This window comes from Haplochromis burtoni, unplaced genomic scaffold (genome assembly GCF_018398535.1).
Source record: "Haplochromis burtoni strain Fernald_Lab_line unplaced genomic scaffold, NCSU_Asbu1 Contig_40, whole genome shotgun sequence".
Lineage (NCBI taxonomy): Eukaryota > Metazoa > Chordata > Actinopteri > Cichliformes > Cichlidae > Haplochromis > Haplochromis burtoni.
In genome coordinates, this window is record NW_024582401.1 from 1,147,666 (window position 1) to 1,167,221 (window position 19,556).

Here is a 19,556-nt window from a genome sequence, read left to right on the forward strand (position 1 = left end):
CAGAATGAATGGGGCCATGTATCGTGAGATTTTGAGCCAAAACCTCCTTCCATCAGTGAGAACTTTGAAGATGAAACGAGGCTGGGTCTTCCAACATGACAATGATCCAAAACACACCGCCCGGGCAACAAAGGAGTGGCTCCGTAAGAAGCATTTGAAAGTCCTGGAGTGGCCTAGCCAGTCTCCAGACCTCAACCCCATAGAAAATCTGTGGCGGGAGTTGAAAGTCCGTGTTGCTCGGCGACAGCCCCAAAACATCACTGCTCTCGAGAAGATCTGCATGGAGGAATGGGCCAAAATACCAGCTACTGTGTGTGCAAACCTGGTAAAGACCTATAGTAAACGTTTGACCTCTGTTATTGCCAACAAAGGTTATGTTACAAAGTATTGAGTTGTATTTTTGTTATTGACCAAATACTTATTTTCCACCCTGATTTACGAATAAATTCTTTACAAATCCTACCATGTGGATTCATGGATTTTTTTTCCACATTCTGTCTCTCACAGTTGAAGTGTACCTCTGGTGCAAATTACTGACCTCTGTCATCATTTTAGGTGGGGGAACTTGCACAATCGGTGGCTGACTAAATACTTTTTTGCCCCACTGTATGTTATTGACTCTACCATCAGGTATATACACTGATGCCATGACAAAAACGACACAGACACAAAGACTTTTAAATATATAGATTTTATATACATATATTCATGTGGGTGACTAGAAAAGAAAACACTATATTCTTACAAAGGAATGATTCTGCACAGTCATATTCCTAAGTTAAATAGTAATTTGATACAAAATTACTATAATAAATAAAACTCATCTCATTGCTTTTTTATTCACACATACCAGTTATACAAACAATAAATTACAAGTTCAGTGCTGTGTTTCTGTCATTCAGCGAGAGGGGTTTTCCCCACAGGAGTCAGAGTCGGGTTGTGTGTGGAGTCTGTGTCTGCGAAGTTTATGGCTGAAATCTGTGCAAATGATGGATTGTTTCAATGTGACTGCATGTGTACATTACTGTTACAACATGGCTGAATACTAACACATATGAATGATCTATGCATTGTACAAACATTGTCTACATTGCGTAAATAAATGTGAATGTCTGAGCGGCAAAGAGAAAACATTTTAAGAGTGACCTCGGTCATGTCATATCAGCAACTTCTTCTCATGCTTTGTTTTCTCCTGCACAGATGCCAGATGGGTGAGGTTGGTCACACAGGAAAATGTAATAGGTGCCAGATACTTTAATACAATTACAGGAAGGTATTTTTTTAAGCCCGTTAGATATGTAATTAACTTTACTTTGTTATACTAGGGATTAAATATTATCAACAATAAGTGAGGTTATTAAAGTCCTCGGTATTAAATTCTTATGGAAACATTAATGCTGTTCATATAGTGTTGCTAAAGAAAACCCCAAAATGAATATTTTAAGGAGTTGGTCTATTTAAATTAAACAAAAGCTTACAGTAGATTAAGTATTAACTAGCAAGGTTTTGCCTAAATGAATTGTTTTAATATCTATTTGCCAGGTGCTAAGCATCAGTCGTCTTGGAACAGCTTGTTAGCGTAGTTTAGCATTCAGACAGCAAACATAGGCAAATTTGAATACAACTTTACACTCCAGTTTATGTAAAACATGAATAAGAATGGTATAATGACATATTTTTTTACTTTAGAAATGCCAGTGTGTGTATTTTTAATCTTTCTTGAATGTATTTTTGATCTACAATTAGCATGAAGCAAGCCATGCTAGTTTTGTGCGCTACTCTGTTTAAAAGATGCCTATGTGTGTAATTTCACAAAAGACAAGTGTTTTGTCTTTGTTTTCTTTTTAGAATTCAATGACAATTTCTTTTTGTACAATCAGTGTTTACTAGCTAACATATAACAATTTCTACGGTAGTTAGTTAAAAGAGTTCCAATGACATTAATGACAGCTGAACCTGGAGTCAATATAAAATTTTAAAAAAAAATTCCCAGGCGCCTTAACATCCACTTATGATCAACAATGGGTTGACAACCCTCTTAAGGTACTACTCCCACTAGGGCTTAAATACCTGGAACTCTCCAACATTTGATCTAAGAACTGAAGAAGCCTCTCGGATGAGAGATAAAACATCTTTTAGAACTTAAAGAAGTCCAGTCACTTTTCTTTACAAGCTCCTTAGATTCCATATAAAATGCTACCATTTGCTGAATTAAAAAAAAAATCTGTCATCAAACTATACTTATATTTTTGGTGGAAACACCAGACAAGCTAAGACCTCAGACACATAGACCTATAAACTGGTCAGTAACCCCTTGGCAACCGCTGGGCACAGAGGAAAGATGCGAAAATGCGTTGGCAAGTGGATGCTGGAGGTTGCTGGCTGTTGGTCACAAAGAGGGCACTGTACAGGGCACTTGTCGTTGCTTGGGCACTAGCAAATTGCTGCACTTGCCTGTAGTTTTTGTGGAAAATGTCGATTTAAAAACTGTCTGAGCTGTTGTGAAGCTTAGAAAAACACCAGTACAAACCAAAAAGGTAGAATGTTTGCCTTTACAGTAAAAGTTGTGCCATACCACTACAACCAACACAAATTTGACTTTGAAGGTGAGCAGTCTTTGTTTTTGCTTTGCATTGCACAGTTTCACTACTTGGCAAATAGTTTGCAAGTGTTTGCAAACAAGTCAGCAACTGGTTGACAGCGGCTTTAGCAATTGATTTCACAGCAACTGTTAGCAACCTTCAACAACCAATCACCAGCTGTACATACACAATACATATCATTCACTGGCAACTGGTGGTTGCCAGATTGTCTCCGACTGGTCTTTAGACTTGTGCAAAGAGCAAAAGGTTACTGACGAAAGGTCAGACATTAGCTTTTAAAAACCAGCAATCAGATTGAACAATTTAATCCTTGTTCCAAAGGACTTTTTTGTGACATCAATATATTTTTGTATGATGGCCAACTTCACCCATCAGTCCTGAAAAAATGACTTGGACAGCATGTAAAATGAGCAAAAGAGTAAAATGTGATGAAAAAAAGAATTGAATTGCAAAAGGACAATAATGACTGCATTACTATTTCTCTTGCTGTCGTTGCGAGTATCCAGGGCACACAATGTCATATTAGCATAATTTCCTAAACAGATAAACAGACAAACAGGCATTAACTAACACAAAATATACCCTTTCAGCACCAGTATAATGACTGACATATGTGGAGCTGAGAGTGAAGAAGTTTCAAGACGTAGTAAAACATGTTCACGGTATATACTCAATGTGCTTAAAACACAGGACTGGGTAGTGGCACATAACATGCTCACACTTACACACTGCACAGGCATTAAAACCAAGCATTGTCCCAGACCTGTGAGTCACTATCATTCTCCATAAATATTAAGGAGTGTCATGGTCACTTTGCCTCTTAGTCAACTTCTTTTTTAAGATGCTATACTGCTGTTACAGTGAATGGGTAGTTGTAAAAGTCAGTAGAATCAATACTGGTGTCTTTAGGATAAACTTTCTTCCTATGCTCATTCTGAGTGAAGTGATCACTCAAAAGTTGTCTTGACCTTGGTACATTTGATTAAATATAGAGCTTTAACACAATGTATCATCGATGTCTGGGTTTTCACGTTTGTTCTTGGTCATCGAGCCAATCTCCCCATGTACCTTCAGCTGGAAACTGTATTCATGAGCTATCTGTTTGTGTTTTTGGTTGTCAGTTGGATCTATCAAAGAAAGACGCAAATGCCTGAAGTCAAAATATATGGCTAGCTGTGATCTGTCTGCAGCTACAGTAATATGGACATTTCAGTCACATTTTTATAAGCAAAGAACCTTTGATTGGAAGACTATGGACCACTATTTAACAGAATGGAAGCCTGTTTAATGGAAGAGACCTTTTTGTCGGTCAGGGCTGCCTTCTGTGAGAGACACTAAAATGTCGAATGTACAGGAGATGACAATCTAGGTTCATGACATGTGGTGTGAAAGTTGTGTGACTGATGATGAGATGAGTAACGAAGGCTTCCCTTGGTTGGGGCTCTTGTCTTAGGACAAAAGACGATTTCCAAATTCCCACAGTGAGATGAACACATGGAATCATAAGAAGACACGACACGCATGCCATTACGGGGCAACACACACTAGGCCTCCAGAATTTGGAGACTGAAGTAAAGACAGTTAGTTATTTGTCCATGTGGCATGCAACTTAGCCATGGCAGGGCAACAGTCATCACTCTCATATCAAAACTGTCCTCGATTCTGCATAGCTATTGTTATTCCAGGTAATTCCTCTGCCATATGGTCAGGTACATCCATGCCGATCTGCCTCAGAGTCTCTTTGGGTCTATTCTGGGTGCTATCTGACAACATTCACTGTCCTGTTTAAGGTTCGACATTTTTAATTCATTCGTTCGTAGTTCTACATCCAGCACTTGAGACTTTAATCAATTGACACTTTCCTCTTGCCGCCTCAGCATTTCTTCACCAGACAGTGTCTGAAGGCTGAGGGGCGGGCACCCAGCACACATCTTTTAGACAGTTTCCCATCCCGGTCCTTACACTGCACTGTCCGGCTCTGCCAGCCAGTGTCACAAGTCCTGGAGCAGGTCATCCACGGCCCCGTTACCCACTGTGGCCCTGGAGCCGGGGTTGAGGGACCTGGAGCTGTGGATGGCCCTGGAACAAGAAGAGGAGGAGCGTAGGAAGACAAAGTGGTACTGCTAGTGGTAGTGGTGGTGGTTCTTGTCGTAGTTAACAGTGTTGTAGTTAACTTTGGATTGGGGATGAGAGGAAGTGACCGTGGCTGTGGATTTGTCCGACGGGGCATGAAAAAGCTATAATGGACATCCAGAGGCTTTTTGGCATCTGTCGCTAGAATCTGAACCACCAAGGGTTCTTGAAGAGCCCCGGGGCCCATACTGTGAAGCCATTCCTCCCTCTGGCTCCACCCACTGTAGTTGAGCACAGAACCGTTGAGTGGGATGACTGTCTCAGAGGTGGAGATCATGAACTTGCCATTTAGGAGGTAGTCTCCATTGGGCCGTCGAAGAGCTAGGTAGGCAGTGTACCGGGTCTGGTCCTTGGCCTTGTGCTGACGAACCTTGATGTGAGTAGAGCCTGCAGGGATCTTCACTACGTCAGTGTAGCCCTTACTGTTTGGCATGAGAGAAAGTAGAGGGGTCAGTTCAGTAAATAACACATGATCTTGTCCTTATACAACTAAAAGCCGTTTTCAGTGTTTAGACCTGCTGTCACATGCTATAGAATCAGAATTAATTTAGGCTTGTTTAGCAACACTAATAACAAATGCAAATAGAGGGAGTTAAAGAGCAACAGTCAACGGATATCTGCCTAAATAGTCATGTGCGGATACATTTTTGTTTGTACTATGACTGTAGCTAAGTCCGTGAGCTTTTTTCACGCTAGATACTGTTACAAGTACGCCGGCCATATAGTAGGATTAGCACAACACAAAATAAAGTCTTAAGCCAACTGATAATTAGATATAATCAGAGTTAACATTTAGGCCTGGGTATCGCATAGTTATTCACGGTACGATATTATAACAATACACCAAAGGTATCACGATGTAGTGATTCTGCAAGACTGATAACCTGCAAGGCAGTTATCTATGATGGACCACAATATCTGTGTACCTAAAGGAAAACTCCACAAAAAAATCCAAAAATCAGGAATTTTTCATTGTATTGTGGTGTTAGTGCTAGTGAATAGAATTATGAAGTTGTAATTCGTCCATTGAGTTAGATAATCAATTGAATGTCTAATATTTTACTTTTCTAGTTTCTGCTTCACTACAAATTAACAGTAATATGACATAGTTGTTGACATCTTCCATGTACAAACTGACCAGCTTTAAACTAACAGTCCTGCTCATGCATGTATGCAATGGAGCTACGATGCATCCAATGCTTTTGCCTTACCTCTTCTTGGTGAAGTTTCCCACCACACGTATGCATCCTGTGCCATCACCTCCACATATACCACACTTGTCAAACTGAAGCTTGGAGCCAATGATGCCATCGCATCCTGTCCGCACACATTTCCCTTTCACGCACACCGAACTGCTGTACGGACGGCACTCTGTCCCATCTACCACCTGAAAACACAAAGTCGCTATCGTGATCAATCGTGTACATCTCGCCCGTCATTAAATACACAGCGCTGTCGTCTAAGTAACTCACCCTTTGAGAGAACACCACATAGTATCCAGTTCCTTTTGCTCTGCAAGTTAGCTTGCACACATCTTTAGGCAGAACTCCTGCGTACTTAGGCACCCACTCAACGAAGGTCTTCACTCCTTTGGGATCTGTCTGGGGACCGTTGCGCACCTCACACTGCTCCTGGCGGAAACTCTTGTCTGCAGGAAAGTGCAGTAAAAAGATGTTTGAAATTAACGACTACGTACTAATAGATGTGCACTAATAGCTTATGCATTCTTAAGCTGTCACGCTCACTTGGTGTTGGGCACGGTGTTACACTGCAAGACCGATAGATGGCCCTCTTTCCTGTGCAGTAGCGCCCGTTGTTCCGTGGTGGTGGGTTGTTGCAAAGGCGCTGGGCAAACTGCACCCCACCCCCACAAGTTCTGGAGCACGGACCCCAAGGACCCCAAGAACTCCAGCTACCGTGATTGGACGCCTGGCAGAGGAGCGAAAGGAGTAGAGAGGAGAGGGAAGATGAAAGAGGCAAAAATGACAGCAGAGGAAAGATCAGAGGGTATAAAAGATGAAGGAAAAAAAGGAGATGAGAGAGAACAATTAGTGCTTATCAAACATGCTAGAAGCCGGAGTCGGCCAAATCACGTGTCATAGGAAAAGCTGTTTGGAGAGAGATCTGCGATAAAGGAAAATGTGACGTTCACTTTGGAAAAGAGACGGGAAGATTGGAGACTATGGTCATGTGATAATAACTCTTTTTAAAAGCCACTCGTTAGTGCAGCAGAGGAGGTTCTATCTGCGGTCAGAGCTCACATGCTTCCCCGGAGGAGCAGCCTGAATGAAATTCTTCAGGTAACATGACTATTTTTTTGTGTCTTTCCAACCAGCCTTACATGATTCATTGGCGATAAAAACAACTGGATAAGTAGCTCTTTGCATTTTATGAGACAAACTCGATCGTGTAATCCCCCTATTTCTTTGGAAATAGCTTTCCATTTAATTCCACTGCAGAGTTTTATGGCACTTGAACCAATTCTTTCCACAGTAAAAGCTATGCAATCTGCAATCATACTTCAAGAAATACGGAGAGGTTAAAAGATCCCAAAGTCTAAAATACAGGGAGTGGGTTTAAGCTTGCTCCGAGCAGGAAACTGCTCGTCATATAAGCAGTGAAAATGAAATGACTCAGAACTTGAGCCACATCTAGCCGTGCAGCCGTCTGCCAAGGATCCAGTCGCTCTCGTCAAATGTCATGTGACAAACAAACACAAAAGGAGAAAATATTCTCCTTGCTCCCAATCTTTCTTTTTTGGACATTCCCTCTCTTTTCCTCCCCTGATGCACACACACACACGGGGTCGACAGTCTGCCAAGAACAGATTGGATCCTTTAACTCATGAAGGCCAAATTCAATTTGGGCCTGTTTGAGTAAGGCCGACGGAACAAATAGCACAGATCAGCAGTGTCTTGAATACAGCAGACCACACAATGAAGCCACAGAATGAATTTGATCTTTTGCTCGCTTTCACTTTTTTTTTACTGACTTTCTACTTCCATGCGCTCTCCAAAGCACCCCTGTGTGCTCTACATATGAAGTGTATACTTTTTCTCTTTGTCTCCTACAAACAAGTTTGTCCAATGTGGGAATGAGATCCTAAAATATCAGCTTGCGAGCTATAAAAAGAACTCTATTTCTATCGACTCCCTTTTGTCTCTCCTGACAAATTCCTTCTGTCTCTGCGTCTTTTACCTTAGACTCCAACACCATCCATCCATCCCTCTTACCGAGTAGTGCTTCTTGCGGGTCTTGTCCACGCACTTTCCCTGCAGGCATATGCGACCCTTCCCACAGGGCGTTCCCTCCACTGCCGGCAGCTTCTTGGTCAGGCACACCATCTGTCCCTGGCGAATCACTGCGCACCACAGCCGCGAACATACGTCCATGCCTGGGCACACCGTGTACTCAGGGCCGAAGGCCAGGCGACACTGGCGTACGGCGTCGTAGCTCTGCCCCGGGAGCTCCTCGGGGCCGAGGAGGGCCTGGCGGGGCGAGTCGAGGAGGCATTCGGCTGTGGAGGAAGGAGGTGTTTTTAAAGATCTGTGCCGTGCATACTGTTTGTGCACTGGTGTACGAATGCTTCTTTCAGTTGACAGATAAACTAGGCCATTATGACCTATCACTCAATAAAAGTGCTGGAGCAGCAGCACATGCTGTCAAGCCTTAAATCATGCTGTTGGTACATGAAATACGCCGAAATCCATGGAAACGCTGAGCAAAAAGTCAGCAAACTGTGGTGCTTTATAGTTGTCATGAATAAAACTGCCTGATCAAACTGGAATGCAAAGCATGACTCATCCTGATCTTTGGCTGCACTGCAACTGCTCTTTAAAGAACTTAACAGGATTGTAAATAAGCCTCTATTAATAGAGATTATTGCTTTGCTTGGTAGTAAACAGCTCTCAGTGATAGCTATCACCAGTCAAATTCACATGGATGCAATTTGGAGGTGGCAGCCTGGGAAAAGTTCTCACTTTTAGAAAGAAATTACAAGCATTGCTGTCGTGCATCTTCTCCCACGCTCACCGTTGCCGTCGTCGAAGAAGTCGGTGATGGTTGCTGAGGTGCAGCGGCTCCAGGGTTTGGAGGCATCGATGGAGGTGAGAATGGAGGACATGAGCCGCTTGTCGCTGTTCACTCCGAAGCGCTCTTCGCAGAACTTGGAGTCGTCGTGGGACAAACCAAGCAGGTGACCTGAGTCACAACGAGAGAGGACATTTTTGTTTTTCCCCCTGAAGGACTTGTCTCAGATTTGCACACGCAGCAAGAATGAGAAAAGAAAACACACCTAATGTTATCAGTGGTATGACATCAGGGAACACTGGTGTGAGATTAATCAGCGAGAGGAAGACAGAGTGCTGACAGATGTGCATGTGCAAGCCCTGGCTTGTTTACATCTTTGTGTTGCTGTGTGTGTGTATCCATGCCTACCTATCTCATGGGCGACGGTAAATGCGGCGTGAAGCCCGTCGTCCTCAATGACGGCGCAGCTCCTCTCTGGAGAGCAGATGGTGCCGACGTCCGCCATGCCCAGCGTGTCGCAGGAGTGGTGGCCACAGAGGTCCTGGACAAAAAAAATACTGCACATTTAAATCAAAAGCTAATAACAAATAAATAACGGGCTTCATACTCAATCTCAAGATATGAGGTCTAAGATAATCTGTAGTTCATCACAATTAAATGAAATATAGGTAAAGCTACTTCGAAACTCTGGATCTCGAGTCTGCTCCAGCATAGAAATCATCCACTTGCTGAAGAAGCTAAACGGTCGGCTTGTTGCAGGGACCAGTCCTCTCATGCTGGGGGAGGAGAAGTTACGAGTGATGTAGGAGGAAGCTCCATGAGTTCAAAAATGCCTTTTAATCTACTGGTCCCCGTGTACTCGCCGTAATCAACGCTTCACCAGTGTCTAGCAAAGTCCCTGCTTATTTTAGGAATGCTGTCCTCCGACCACTTTTACAAAAAAACAAAAAAACCCAAGGTTGACCCCTCTCTCCTCTTGCCAGTAACAACCCCATCTCAGAATTACAGTTTATTGCTCAGATTTTAGAGAAGGCATGCCTTTTATCTTCCTTCTCTCACCCCAACCGGCTGCAGCAGATGGCCCCGCCCCTCCCTGAGCCTGGTTCTGCCGGAGGTTTCTTCCTGTTAAAAGGGAGTTTTTCCTTCCCACTGTCGCCAAAGTGCTTGCTCATAGGAGGTCATATGATTGTTTGGTTTTACGTCATTCTTCTTCACTTTCCAAAACCAACACGCTACCTATGGGGCTACAGAATGAAGCCAACTGCATGTTAAAATACCCCACTATACAGACTATAAAAGGATATTTACAGCTTGATTTTGTTCATCGTGGATAGTTTCCAACTCTACAACTGTATCGTGGTTGAACTATTTTTTATGGTGTGTCGACACAGGCCAATGTCACCTGCAAGGCCTCGCGCCCGCTAGCCACTGAGCTGGGCCTGGTTTATGGTGTTGTTGTGTTTCCCATTTTGCTTTCACTGGAGTTATTTGACAAATAATATGGATTGCTGTTTGGTGTAGGCCGTTTATGAAGTCTTTTGTCCTCTTGTCCAAATATTGCGAGTCATTACACCAACATGACGGGAGGCAAAATGCTGAAGGTTTCAAAATGAGAAGCTCAGATACTAGTTGCTACTCCCATCTTTTATCTACAGTCTATGGCAAGAGCTACAGGTGTCGTTGCGTTTCCCATTTCAGTCACCAGCTACCTGTTTGAACCAAAGGCTGTATAGAAGAACGTCTGCTTCTCATCTTGGATAGAGGGCAGCTATACTGGTTGTACCTCTAGATGGGATAGTCAAGGTATTATTGTGCAAGTGTACAAGGTGACTTCCAATTATGGTGGATGTATCTGCAACACAACACACAAAAGTTTCAGTAAGTCCCAGCTGTTCACAATTTACTTCTAATGTCTTTAACCACAACACAATATCGTTAGCTTCATAGCATAAGTGCCTAAGTCATTTTTTGGTCAAATTGAGATTTTTGCCTAACTTTACTCCCCTACCACTGCTGCATCATCCTGTCCGTCTGAAACACAAAACACTAAAAAAATGACTTAGGCACTTATGCTATGAAGCTAACGATATGTTAATTTGTAAAAAGCTGTTGTTAAATCCAGTGTGCTGACTGATCCAGATTAAAGATGTGCCTGTCATTGTTCTTTGGCACCTTTCTTCAAGCTAAAAATGATTTTAATATGCACTTTTTTTGCTCTCCCTGCTCACTCTCTCCTCCACCATCTGTCTGTCTGCCTTGCCAGAGTACACAGTATTGATCTTTGTTTTGATTCCCACACATGTCCATGCAGATGATGCCTCAGGCGGCGCCGCCTGGCTGCACTGAGTGCTAAAATCAATCGGCAAATCGTACCGTTCCATCAGTACAAGCAGGCCTGCACATGAGCCTGTACAGTCCAACGGGACATGCTTAAAAAATATGCGTTTGGCACGTAGTTGCACATACATATATGGAGACTGAGATTCATGCATTTCCACACACGCGCAGACACACACATGTCCCATGGAGAGGCTGAATTGTCATGTTAAATGGTGCTGACAGGCCTGCTGGGTCGTGTGTGAGAGGCTCTGTGGGGAGGGTGTTTACCCGTTCCGGGCCGATCGGTTTGGAACAAACTACCTTGTGTTCTGCACTCACACACATGACTGACTGGGTGGGACCTGCTCGCACAGAAACACACACTCAGATAGCTGTAAGTGCATACAATTAAGGACATGGAACATATATAGCATTTTACTGGAAATTCACAATGCACACAGATACAGGAAGACCGCATGTGCTTTTGCCAATTAGCTGCTGGATGAAAGAGGAAGCAAACAAAGGCTGATTCTGACTGCACGGATGGCTAACTAGAGCAAAACTGAAGTTTCTGCCTGTGTGTTGAAAGGCCTGAAAACTACAAAAGGAAGCTTGTTTATTTTGCTCAGAAGCCGAGGACTTATAGAGAAGTTAGCCTTCATATTTTGGCTTTCTCTTCTCCCCTTTTCCCATACTCTTTCACCCCGCTGCGCTTTACACCCCTTTTCCATTTCATTTATTTATTAATTCATCCCCTCCCAGATATTAATGTGAGAGCTGTTTTTGTTCCGCTCCTTTTTTTGTGTACATGCCTTTCATTGATATAACCCCGTGTAACAAGTGGGTGAAAAATTGGAATCTCCTATTTGATAAATAGTGACGAGTGAATAATACAAGAAATTCCCCCCAAAACTGAGCATATTTTCTACTTCTTCCCTCTGCCAAGACTTCCTAAACTCGCTTTCATTTGAAGGCCTCTGCAGACATGCAGAGAAAAAGAAAAGCAGGGCGGGTAAAGAAAAATAAGTTCAAGAATCACTCACAGCTGGGAAAGGATGGAGGATTGCCGGAAATTAATGAGAAGAACTGAGAGGACAAGGAGTTACGGCAATATTGGCAGAAATAACAGGAGAACAGGTGGCAAGCTGGTTGCAAAGGTCAAGAGGCGATCAGAGCAGTGTGTCAGTGTGTATGTGTCTGTGTGAGGTACAAGACCACTTGCAGTCTAAACAGGCTAAACAAACAGTTGGCTAGACCCAAACACAGAGCAGTCCCTCTCGCAGAGAGAGTTCAGCTCACTTTGTGAAACCTGCTGCAGGTTGATTTCCAGCAATCCTAATTACAAACACTGACCGTAATGGTTCCGAATGATTCGCCACCAGTGAGTAACGCTGACCAAAAGCTGACACATATTCGTCAAAAGGTAAATAATAACCATTTAGTAGGTTGCTCTTGTTCTTTATAGTCTTTGATATGCACAAAATGAGACTATTTTACAGTCATTATGTTCATGATTAGTAAAAAAAAATGTCCTTATGTATTTAGATTTTCTTGAAAATAGGATAAAATATAAGAAGGAAGGAGTGTCCACTTTAACATATGACCAAACACCTTTGAAAACTGACATTCACCCCGGCCTTAGCTGATGGTTCTTTGCGCTAAGTACAAAAGATTTGCAACCACATTAAAGACTTTCACCTAAGCAGTTGAGATACTTTGTAATGAGCTTGTTAGCATGTCTAAAATTACCCCAAACATGTGCATGACCTATCTAGCAAGGCTTTGCCTCCAAAATCCTTACATCCCATCAGAAACAGACTCGTCTCAACGGTTGCTACATTTTTCTCACCTGATTTTAGATCCATTTAGATCCATTACCTTGAGATTAATGGAGACATCCTTGAAAACTTTTGACTGAAGAATGTTCAAATGCACGCAAAAGATTCCTTACAAGTAAACCTCTACTTTCAAAGTCTAGGAAGAACTATTAGAAATGTCTGTGTGTCATCAGTGTAGATGGATTTGACAATGTGGCAGCACTTGCACACTGAACAACAGTGGTCCCAGTAATGATCCTTGGGGAACGCCATAGTAAATCAAAGAACAGAAGCACTTCAATTCTATACTTTAAAGAAATAAATAACCAGTATGAGGATGCCATAGTCCCTGCTTTTGAAGGTGGCACACAACAGCAAGGCAGATAAGAGTTAAGAAACACACATGACGGATTAAGTTGCACTTGGTGCAGTTCAAAAGAAAAACTGCTTATCAGTTAATGAGAAAATAAATAGTTTGGTGGAGTGAATAAATGGAGTTATTTTTAATTTGTTGTGTCACATGAATTGGCCTTTTAGTCCAGAATCAAAGGAAACTTTAGGAAATGACTGCAAACAGGAGTGTGTTTTAAAGTCACCGATGCATCTTGAGGGTGAAGAGGGCGAGGTTCGTTTGTTGGCATGGGACAAACCAAACTCCTGGGCTAGTTATGTAATGTCGAGAGACAGACATGGGGGGCGGGGGGTTGCGAGGGGGTCGAAAGTTTGGAATCTAAAAGCTGTCTGCAGGTTGTCAACATATGCCAGACGAAGTAAAGCACATGTGAAATATCAAGAGCATTGAAAACAAATAGAGTAACTGGCTGTGACGGGGGCGAGGGCTGGGAAATGTACACTTCAATGTATGGACGCTGGAGAGGAGTGGAGGCAAGTGCACAGGAAAGGGGTGAGGGGCTCCAAACTATACACATGTTTATACTGCCAGAGGGCAAATGACTACAACCGTGTGGAGGGAATAGATGGTGTAATGTGTCTCTACGTCGAGCTTTCTCACTGGCACATGAGGATTAATGCTGTTAAGACATTTATCATACAGTATTTTCCCCTAATATATGCATTTATCTAACTTGTTGTTGTTTATACACCACTTTCCATTTAATCATTAGTTGTTATTAATCTCTGGCTCTCTTCCACAGTGGTTTTTTTTCTTGTCTCCCTCCCAATAGCCGTGACAGACGACTGCCCCTCCCTGATCCTGGTTCTGCTGGAGGTTTCTTCCTGTGAAAAGAGAGTTTTTCCTTCCCACTGTCGGCAAGTGTTGGTCATAGGGTGGGAGCAATATTGATACAAATGTTTGAAGTGAGTGAAACCCACCCCCCAAATGGCAACATGAACACATATGCACGCCAGTATATCCACAGTTTTGCGCTCATGCTTTCCTTATAGTACTGCTTTGTCTACTGTACACAACACAGCAAAATACACACAAAAGTGTCCAAAGTCCCGTTCAATGTAGCCGTTGTATTATTCTTGTGCTGGTATGTGTGGAACTGGGTGACACGGCCACACGGGTCAGCACACTGCGGGTACTGGGTGTTGGAGTAATTGGACCCAACCACAAAAGGGGCCCCCGTGCGATCTGGCCCTTTCGTGTGGGAACAATGGAGCGGCCTGACTCTGCGGTCACTGTGAGCTTTGGCTCTACTTTGTCGGACGGCAATAATTGGGCTCTGCATCAGTTTCACTCTGAATACACAGATGAAAGATTTTCACATGAAAACCAGCGTCCTCTTATTATTTGATACCTCTGACATTCGGTGAGATGGAGTTTACAAGGAACTTTGAGCTCAGTCAAAGCCACATTCGAACTTGTCTTTCCCCGTGACGTTTCCATTTGGCCTACAAGTTCTGTTCCTGAGAAAATAGTTCTTCTTTTTCAAGGCAAAAAGCAACAAGGTATGAAGTAATTGAGGCCAATCAAGTTATTTTCTTGCTGGCACCCCCTCAGTTAGTGGAAACATTAATAGCTGCATTCTGTGTGTAGAATTTGCTGCTCTTAAGCTCAATTCTTATGCAACAATTGACAGCAAAATATTCTTTCTCACGATGCAGACATTTTTCATGATGTCAGCATCTTTTCACTCTTTGCAGCACCTCTGCAGCAGTGTGGCCCTGCTTGTCGACCTGTCCCATAACAACTCTAATAGCCAGAAACTTCTCTTTGGCTTGTTAAAATCACGACCCACCAAAAGCTAGGTCATGCATTACCTGATTGTGCTAATGCTCACCGCACACATTAACCGCATTTAGCAGCGACTGGGCTCATTTGTCCTGCAGAGGTGAGACAGATAGAAATCAAGAACCCACCTTATGAAGTTCATCGGAGGACTTCGTTATGTTACGGATGATTAAAAGCACTGCTGGGAGGCTGAATCCACTGTATGACCTCCAGGTTCAGCAGTGAAGGTGAGATGGGTGTGAAAGAGACCCAGAGACAGGTTTGTGAATAATGCAGGAGCCGTGAGAGGTGACACTAAAATATTGTGCTGAGTGATATAGTGAGGATCATATTGGAACTATGTTATTGTACCTTTAGGTTTACAGTGGTTTGTCACTTGAACAGTGGAGGGAGTACAGACTGACTCAAAGCTTTATCTCACATCACATGGAATGACATAAAGGTTCAAACTTAAATAAATATATATGTACACACGCACACACACACACACACACACACACACACACACACACATATTATTTATATTTATTATTCATGTTATAGATTTATATTATTATATATATATATATATTATATGTATTATATAGTGAGTATATAAAGGTTGGTACATCATATGCTTTTTTTCTTTTGTGTTTCTCTCTTAATATTGCACTTTAAATTCTAGAACAAACTGTGGAAATATGGACCTTTCGCTCTTTAGGAACATACATGTGCCTTTCCGTCCCTTGAAAAGGGAAATTTAGTTGTCTTGAAGTCTGATAATTAGTCCTGGGAGGTGCATTCATGTGGACTGTAACCTGTGCCTGTGAGGACAGAAATGGACTAAATGTACATGATATAACTCTGAAGTTTCAAACTGTGCATGACTGTAATCTTATCTATAGCATGCTGGAGATGAAAAGGCGACTTTAACCAGTACACTGACACTCTGATGGATGTGTTATGCCAGTGTGAGCATGGGTATTTTAATGAGATCAAAGCAGCAGAACAGCTGGAAAGAAGTCACAGTACACGGCCTGTCATGTTTCATAAAAAATTCCTGTCCATTCTGAGTCTGCCTGTCTGTCCCGAGTCTGCCTGGATTAGTGTTTCCGTGCCCGTCCAGCCTGCCAAACACAAGCGCCGAAGGATGCCACTTCCTCCTGCCTGAGCTCTCTCTCAAGCACATCCCTGCAGGTGTAGTGGCAGAGGAGCCACGAGGTGGCTGGTGCACAGAAACTGTGCCACTCTGCCAGCTGTGCTGACTTCAGGTATGCACTACCGGCTGTCTTGTGCAGGAGATCCGAAGTAATACCAATGCTATTTTCTTTTTTTTTTTAGCCCAAGCCATGACAAGACCTTGCATGACTTAAACCCACCGCAATCCAAGGCGAAGCCATCTGACACTGCAGCTATAACCACCACAAAGCCACACCCGGAGAGGTGAAAAATGCAGATCTGCTGTTGCTGCCCTGCGGCTTCAGGCCAGACATTTAGGGAAGGAGTAGGAGGAGAGAAAGGGATGGTGAAAGAAGGGATAGAAGAGTGTGGTCTCAGTAAAGCGCAGGGCTTCTCACAGGGTGGATGTGTTTGTTTTTCTGACAGCTCCCAGGCTCCAGCTGACAGACACTGGAAAAGTAACTGGGGAAAAAAATGTGCAGGCAGGAGTGATGAGAGAAAGAGAAGAAGAAGAAGAAGAAGAAAAAAAAGGGGGGGGATCTGGGATAGCTACCTAATTAAATGCTGCTTCAGGGGGAATTTAGAAATGTTTTTTTTAGGGATAGTTCTGCTCTGCACCCTGCAGCTGATTTCAAGTCTCCAATACTGGGACACACAGACTGCGAGGCTTTTTGGGGCTGTCAGGGGACTGGGAGGGTTACGGGATGAGAGGATGGGGGTGGGTGGGATGGAGACAGAAGGGCCTGCCCAGAAAAACACCAGGGGCAGGAAATACAGTTTTTATGGCCGTTTTCACACACGCTGCGCTCGATTTACGCACGCGAGTTTCAGCAGAACAGAAGATGGGAGGAAAACACAAGGAGCAGGAAAATAAACACAACAGGGGTGTGAACACAGAGACACGCGGGCAAACTGTCGTTGCTGTTTCGACCTTCGGGGTTTATATTTAGGGAAATCGATTAAAACACAGAATAACGTGACATTTCTTCATGTTCAAAGACGAATATGTGACGTGTGTGAGCTCCTTGGTTATAGTGAACCAGCTGCCCCCGCGTGCGCCATCGAAATCAAAACAAACTGTGTCGTCACACTCCAACAGCTGCCTCGGTCTCTCCGCGAGCGCGCAAGCGGAGAAGCGGCAGGTGGAGGCGCGTAAAATAAAAAAGAGAAACATCAATAAATAAGGGAGGGGCTGTCTGTTTACCTGCCTGGTGAAGAGGATGGCGGCGTCGTGGTGGTGCTGGTGGTCGTCGTCCAGTGGGTTCTGCTGGTTCTGCCACTTGCAGAAGCTCTTGAGCGTCGCCGCCGCGTTCTTGGTCACCTCCAATCCCTTCTCCTTGTCGGTCACCGCGGTCACTTTGACCACCGACAGCCGGATGGGGTTCTCGATGCTGGCGTGCCCGTACAGCTTAGAGGCGATGGAGGCCAACGTGAGCAAGTAGTGGTTCAAGTCCTTTCCGTACTTCTTAGTCATGGTCTCGTCCGCCACCAGGAGCAGCTCCACGTACCTGGCACGAGACACCGACCTCCTGCGCCGTGCGCCCGGCTCCGGGGAGGGTGCCGTGGCGAGCCGGCTCCACCATCTCCGCCCGCGCTCATCTTCGGCTTCCAAAGTGAGCCCCTCGCGTTCCCGTCTACCCTTTCCGCGACCTCTGCGCCGGCGTTTGCGTTTCTTGCGCCCGTCGCGCGTCCCGCAGCTCTCGCGGCCCTCGCTCATCTCCTCGAAGCTGAAACTTTCGCGCGTGAACACGTGGAGCGCGCTCTCCGCATCCTTGTCCTGCAGGGCGCGCACGTCATGCTCGTGTCCTTTTGCCCTGATGATGGGGGTGACGGTGTAGCGCGCGTCCTTCACTGCGAAGAAGCCCTCGAGACCTCCTCCGCAGAGGTTGAACACGGCCAGGGACTCCGGGTTGGAGTTCACGGTCCCGCGGTACACGCACTCCCTCTGCAGAGGCGCAGGGCTCTGTCCCATCATGGCGAGCACATACTGGGGGCTGAAGTGATGAGACAGCACCGACTCGTCTCGTTCCATGTCCAGCTGAAAGCGGCTCTCATCCAGGTACACCAGGTAGCCAACCCTCCCTCCCCCGTGGTAAATCCGGTCAATAGTCCGCACAACCCCGTCTGTCCTCCGGGCAGGTGTCAGAGGCGAGCCGCTCGCAGGTGGAAGATAGAAACCCTGGAAAGTGGCAAGCCCGGCTTCCAGCTCCAACTCCACGACGCACAGCAGCAGTAGCCGAAACCAGAGCATGCTCCCGGTCAGAGCACCCAGGAGCTGCACCATTGTTCATTCCAACGTGACAAACATCTACGAATCCACTAAAACAAACCTGGACCAGAGGAGAAGACAACTTTGAGTGCTTGTTCCTCCAAAATGCGCATCCTCTCGGTGTCCACAGCTCCCATCCAAAAGCACACAGCATTCACCAACAGGCAGGCAAATAAAACCATAAAGGAAGAAAAAAAAAACAAGGAAAAAAACAGAAAAAAACAGAAAAGGGAAGAAAAAAGAGCAGCAGAGAGGAACTGTGCGCAGGCTGGAGAGCACCGAGCTGAACTTGGAGAACAAAAACACAAAGTTTGCTCTTAATAGGACCCGGAGAGGAAAAAGTCCTGCCCCCTTTGCGCTCAATCACCATTCCTCCACCCCCCTCCTCTTTTCTCTGTCTCTCGCTCTCTTCGTCAAATCAGAGTAAAGTCAAGTGCTGGAGGAGAGGAGAGGAGGGAAACCGTAACAATGCTGTCACTGGAGGATTTTCTGTTGCCTCAGCAAAGGAATGAGGAGGCAGTTATTATCTTTAAGTCACTCGTGGCTGTGAAGAAATAATGATAATCTAAAACTTATGCATTCATCAGTTTTAAGTTTTCAACACCAACTTCCAGTTTACATTAAAAACTTCACCCAAAAAACAAAAAACCAAGTTGCTTCTCCCCCCCTTAAAGTGAACTCCGACACCCCTCCATTAAATGCCAGCCTGTTATTTTTAACACTTTTACCACTTTGACTACTTTAATAATTGAAGGGCGGCAGGATTTGAAAGGAGACTTTCAAAAAACTTAAAGCGGAATAGATAATTTATGGCCGCTCCTGAATAAGAACTCTGGGAGTTCACTGTTCCCCGTGTGAGAACATTTAATGCTGTGTGTGTGTGTTTGTGTGTTTGAGGAGGAAACGGAAGCAATGGAGGGAAATCTGTGAGCGTGCATACAGTAGGTGCTGTATTGCTCCAACTGGTTCTGAGAATGTAAAGGTGGTGGGAGAGGAAAAAAAGTGTGTGTGTGTGTGTGTGTGTGTGTGTG

At 44.3% G+C, this 19,556-nt stretch overlaps 1 protein-coding gene across 1 annotated transcript; it reads right to left on the reverse strand.

Moving 5' to 3' along the window:
• Window positions 1–579: 579 nt before the first annotated feature.
• On the reverse strand, window positions 580–18,905 carry LOC102294136 (A disintegrin and metalloproteinase with thrombospondin motifs 5). Its single transcript, XM_005919995.2, has 8 exons — window positions 17,461–18,905; window positions 9,174–9,306; window positions 8,769–8,936; window positions 7,970–8,253; window positions 6,482–6,665; window positions 6,209–6,384; window positions 5,948–6,123; window positions 580–5,158 (listed from the first exon to the last, which is right to left on the reverse strand). Exons 1-8 carry the CDS (start codon window positions 18,538–18,540, stop codon window positions 4,477–4,479), a joined length of 2,883 nt encoding a protein of 960 aa, XP_005920057.1. The 5' UTR covers window positions 18,541–18,905; the 3' UTR covers window positions 580–4,476.
• Between the last annotated feature and the right edge of the window lie 651 nt (window positions 18,906–19,556).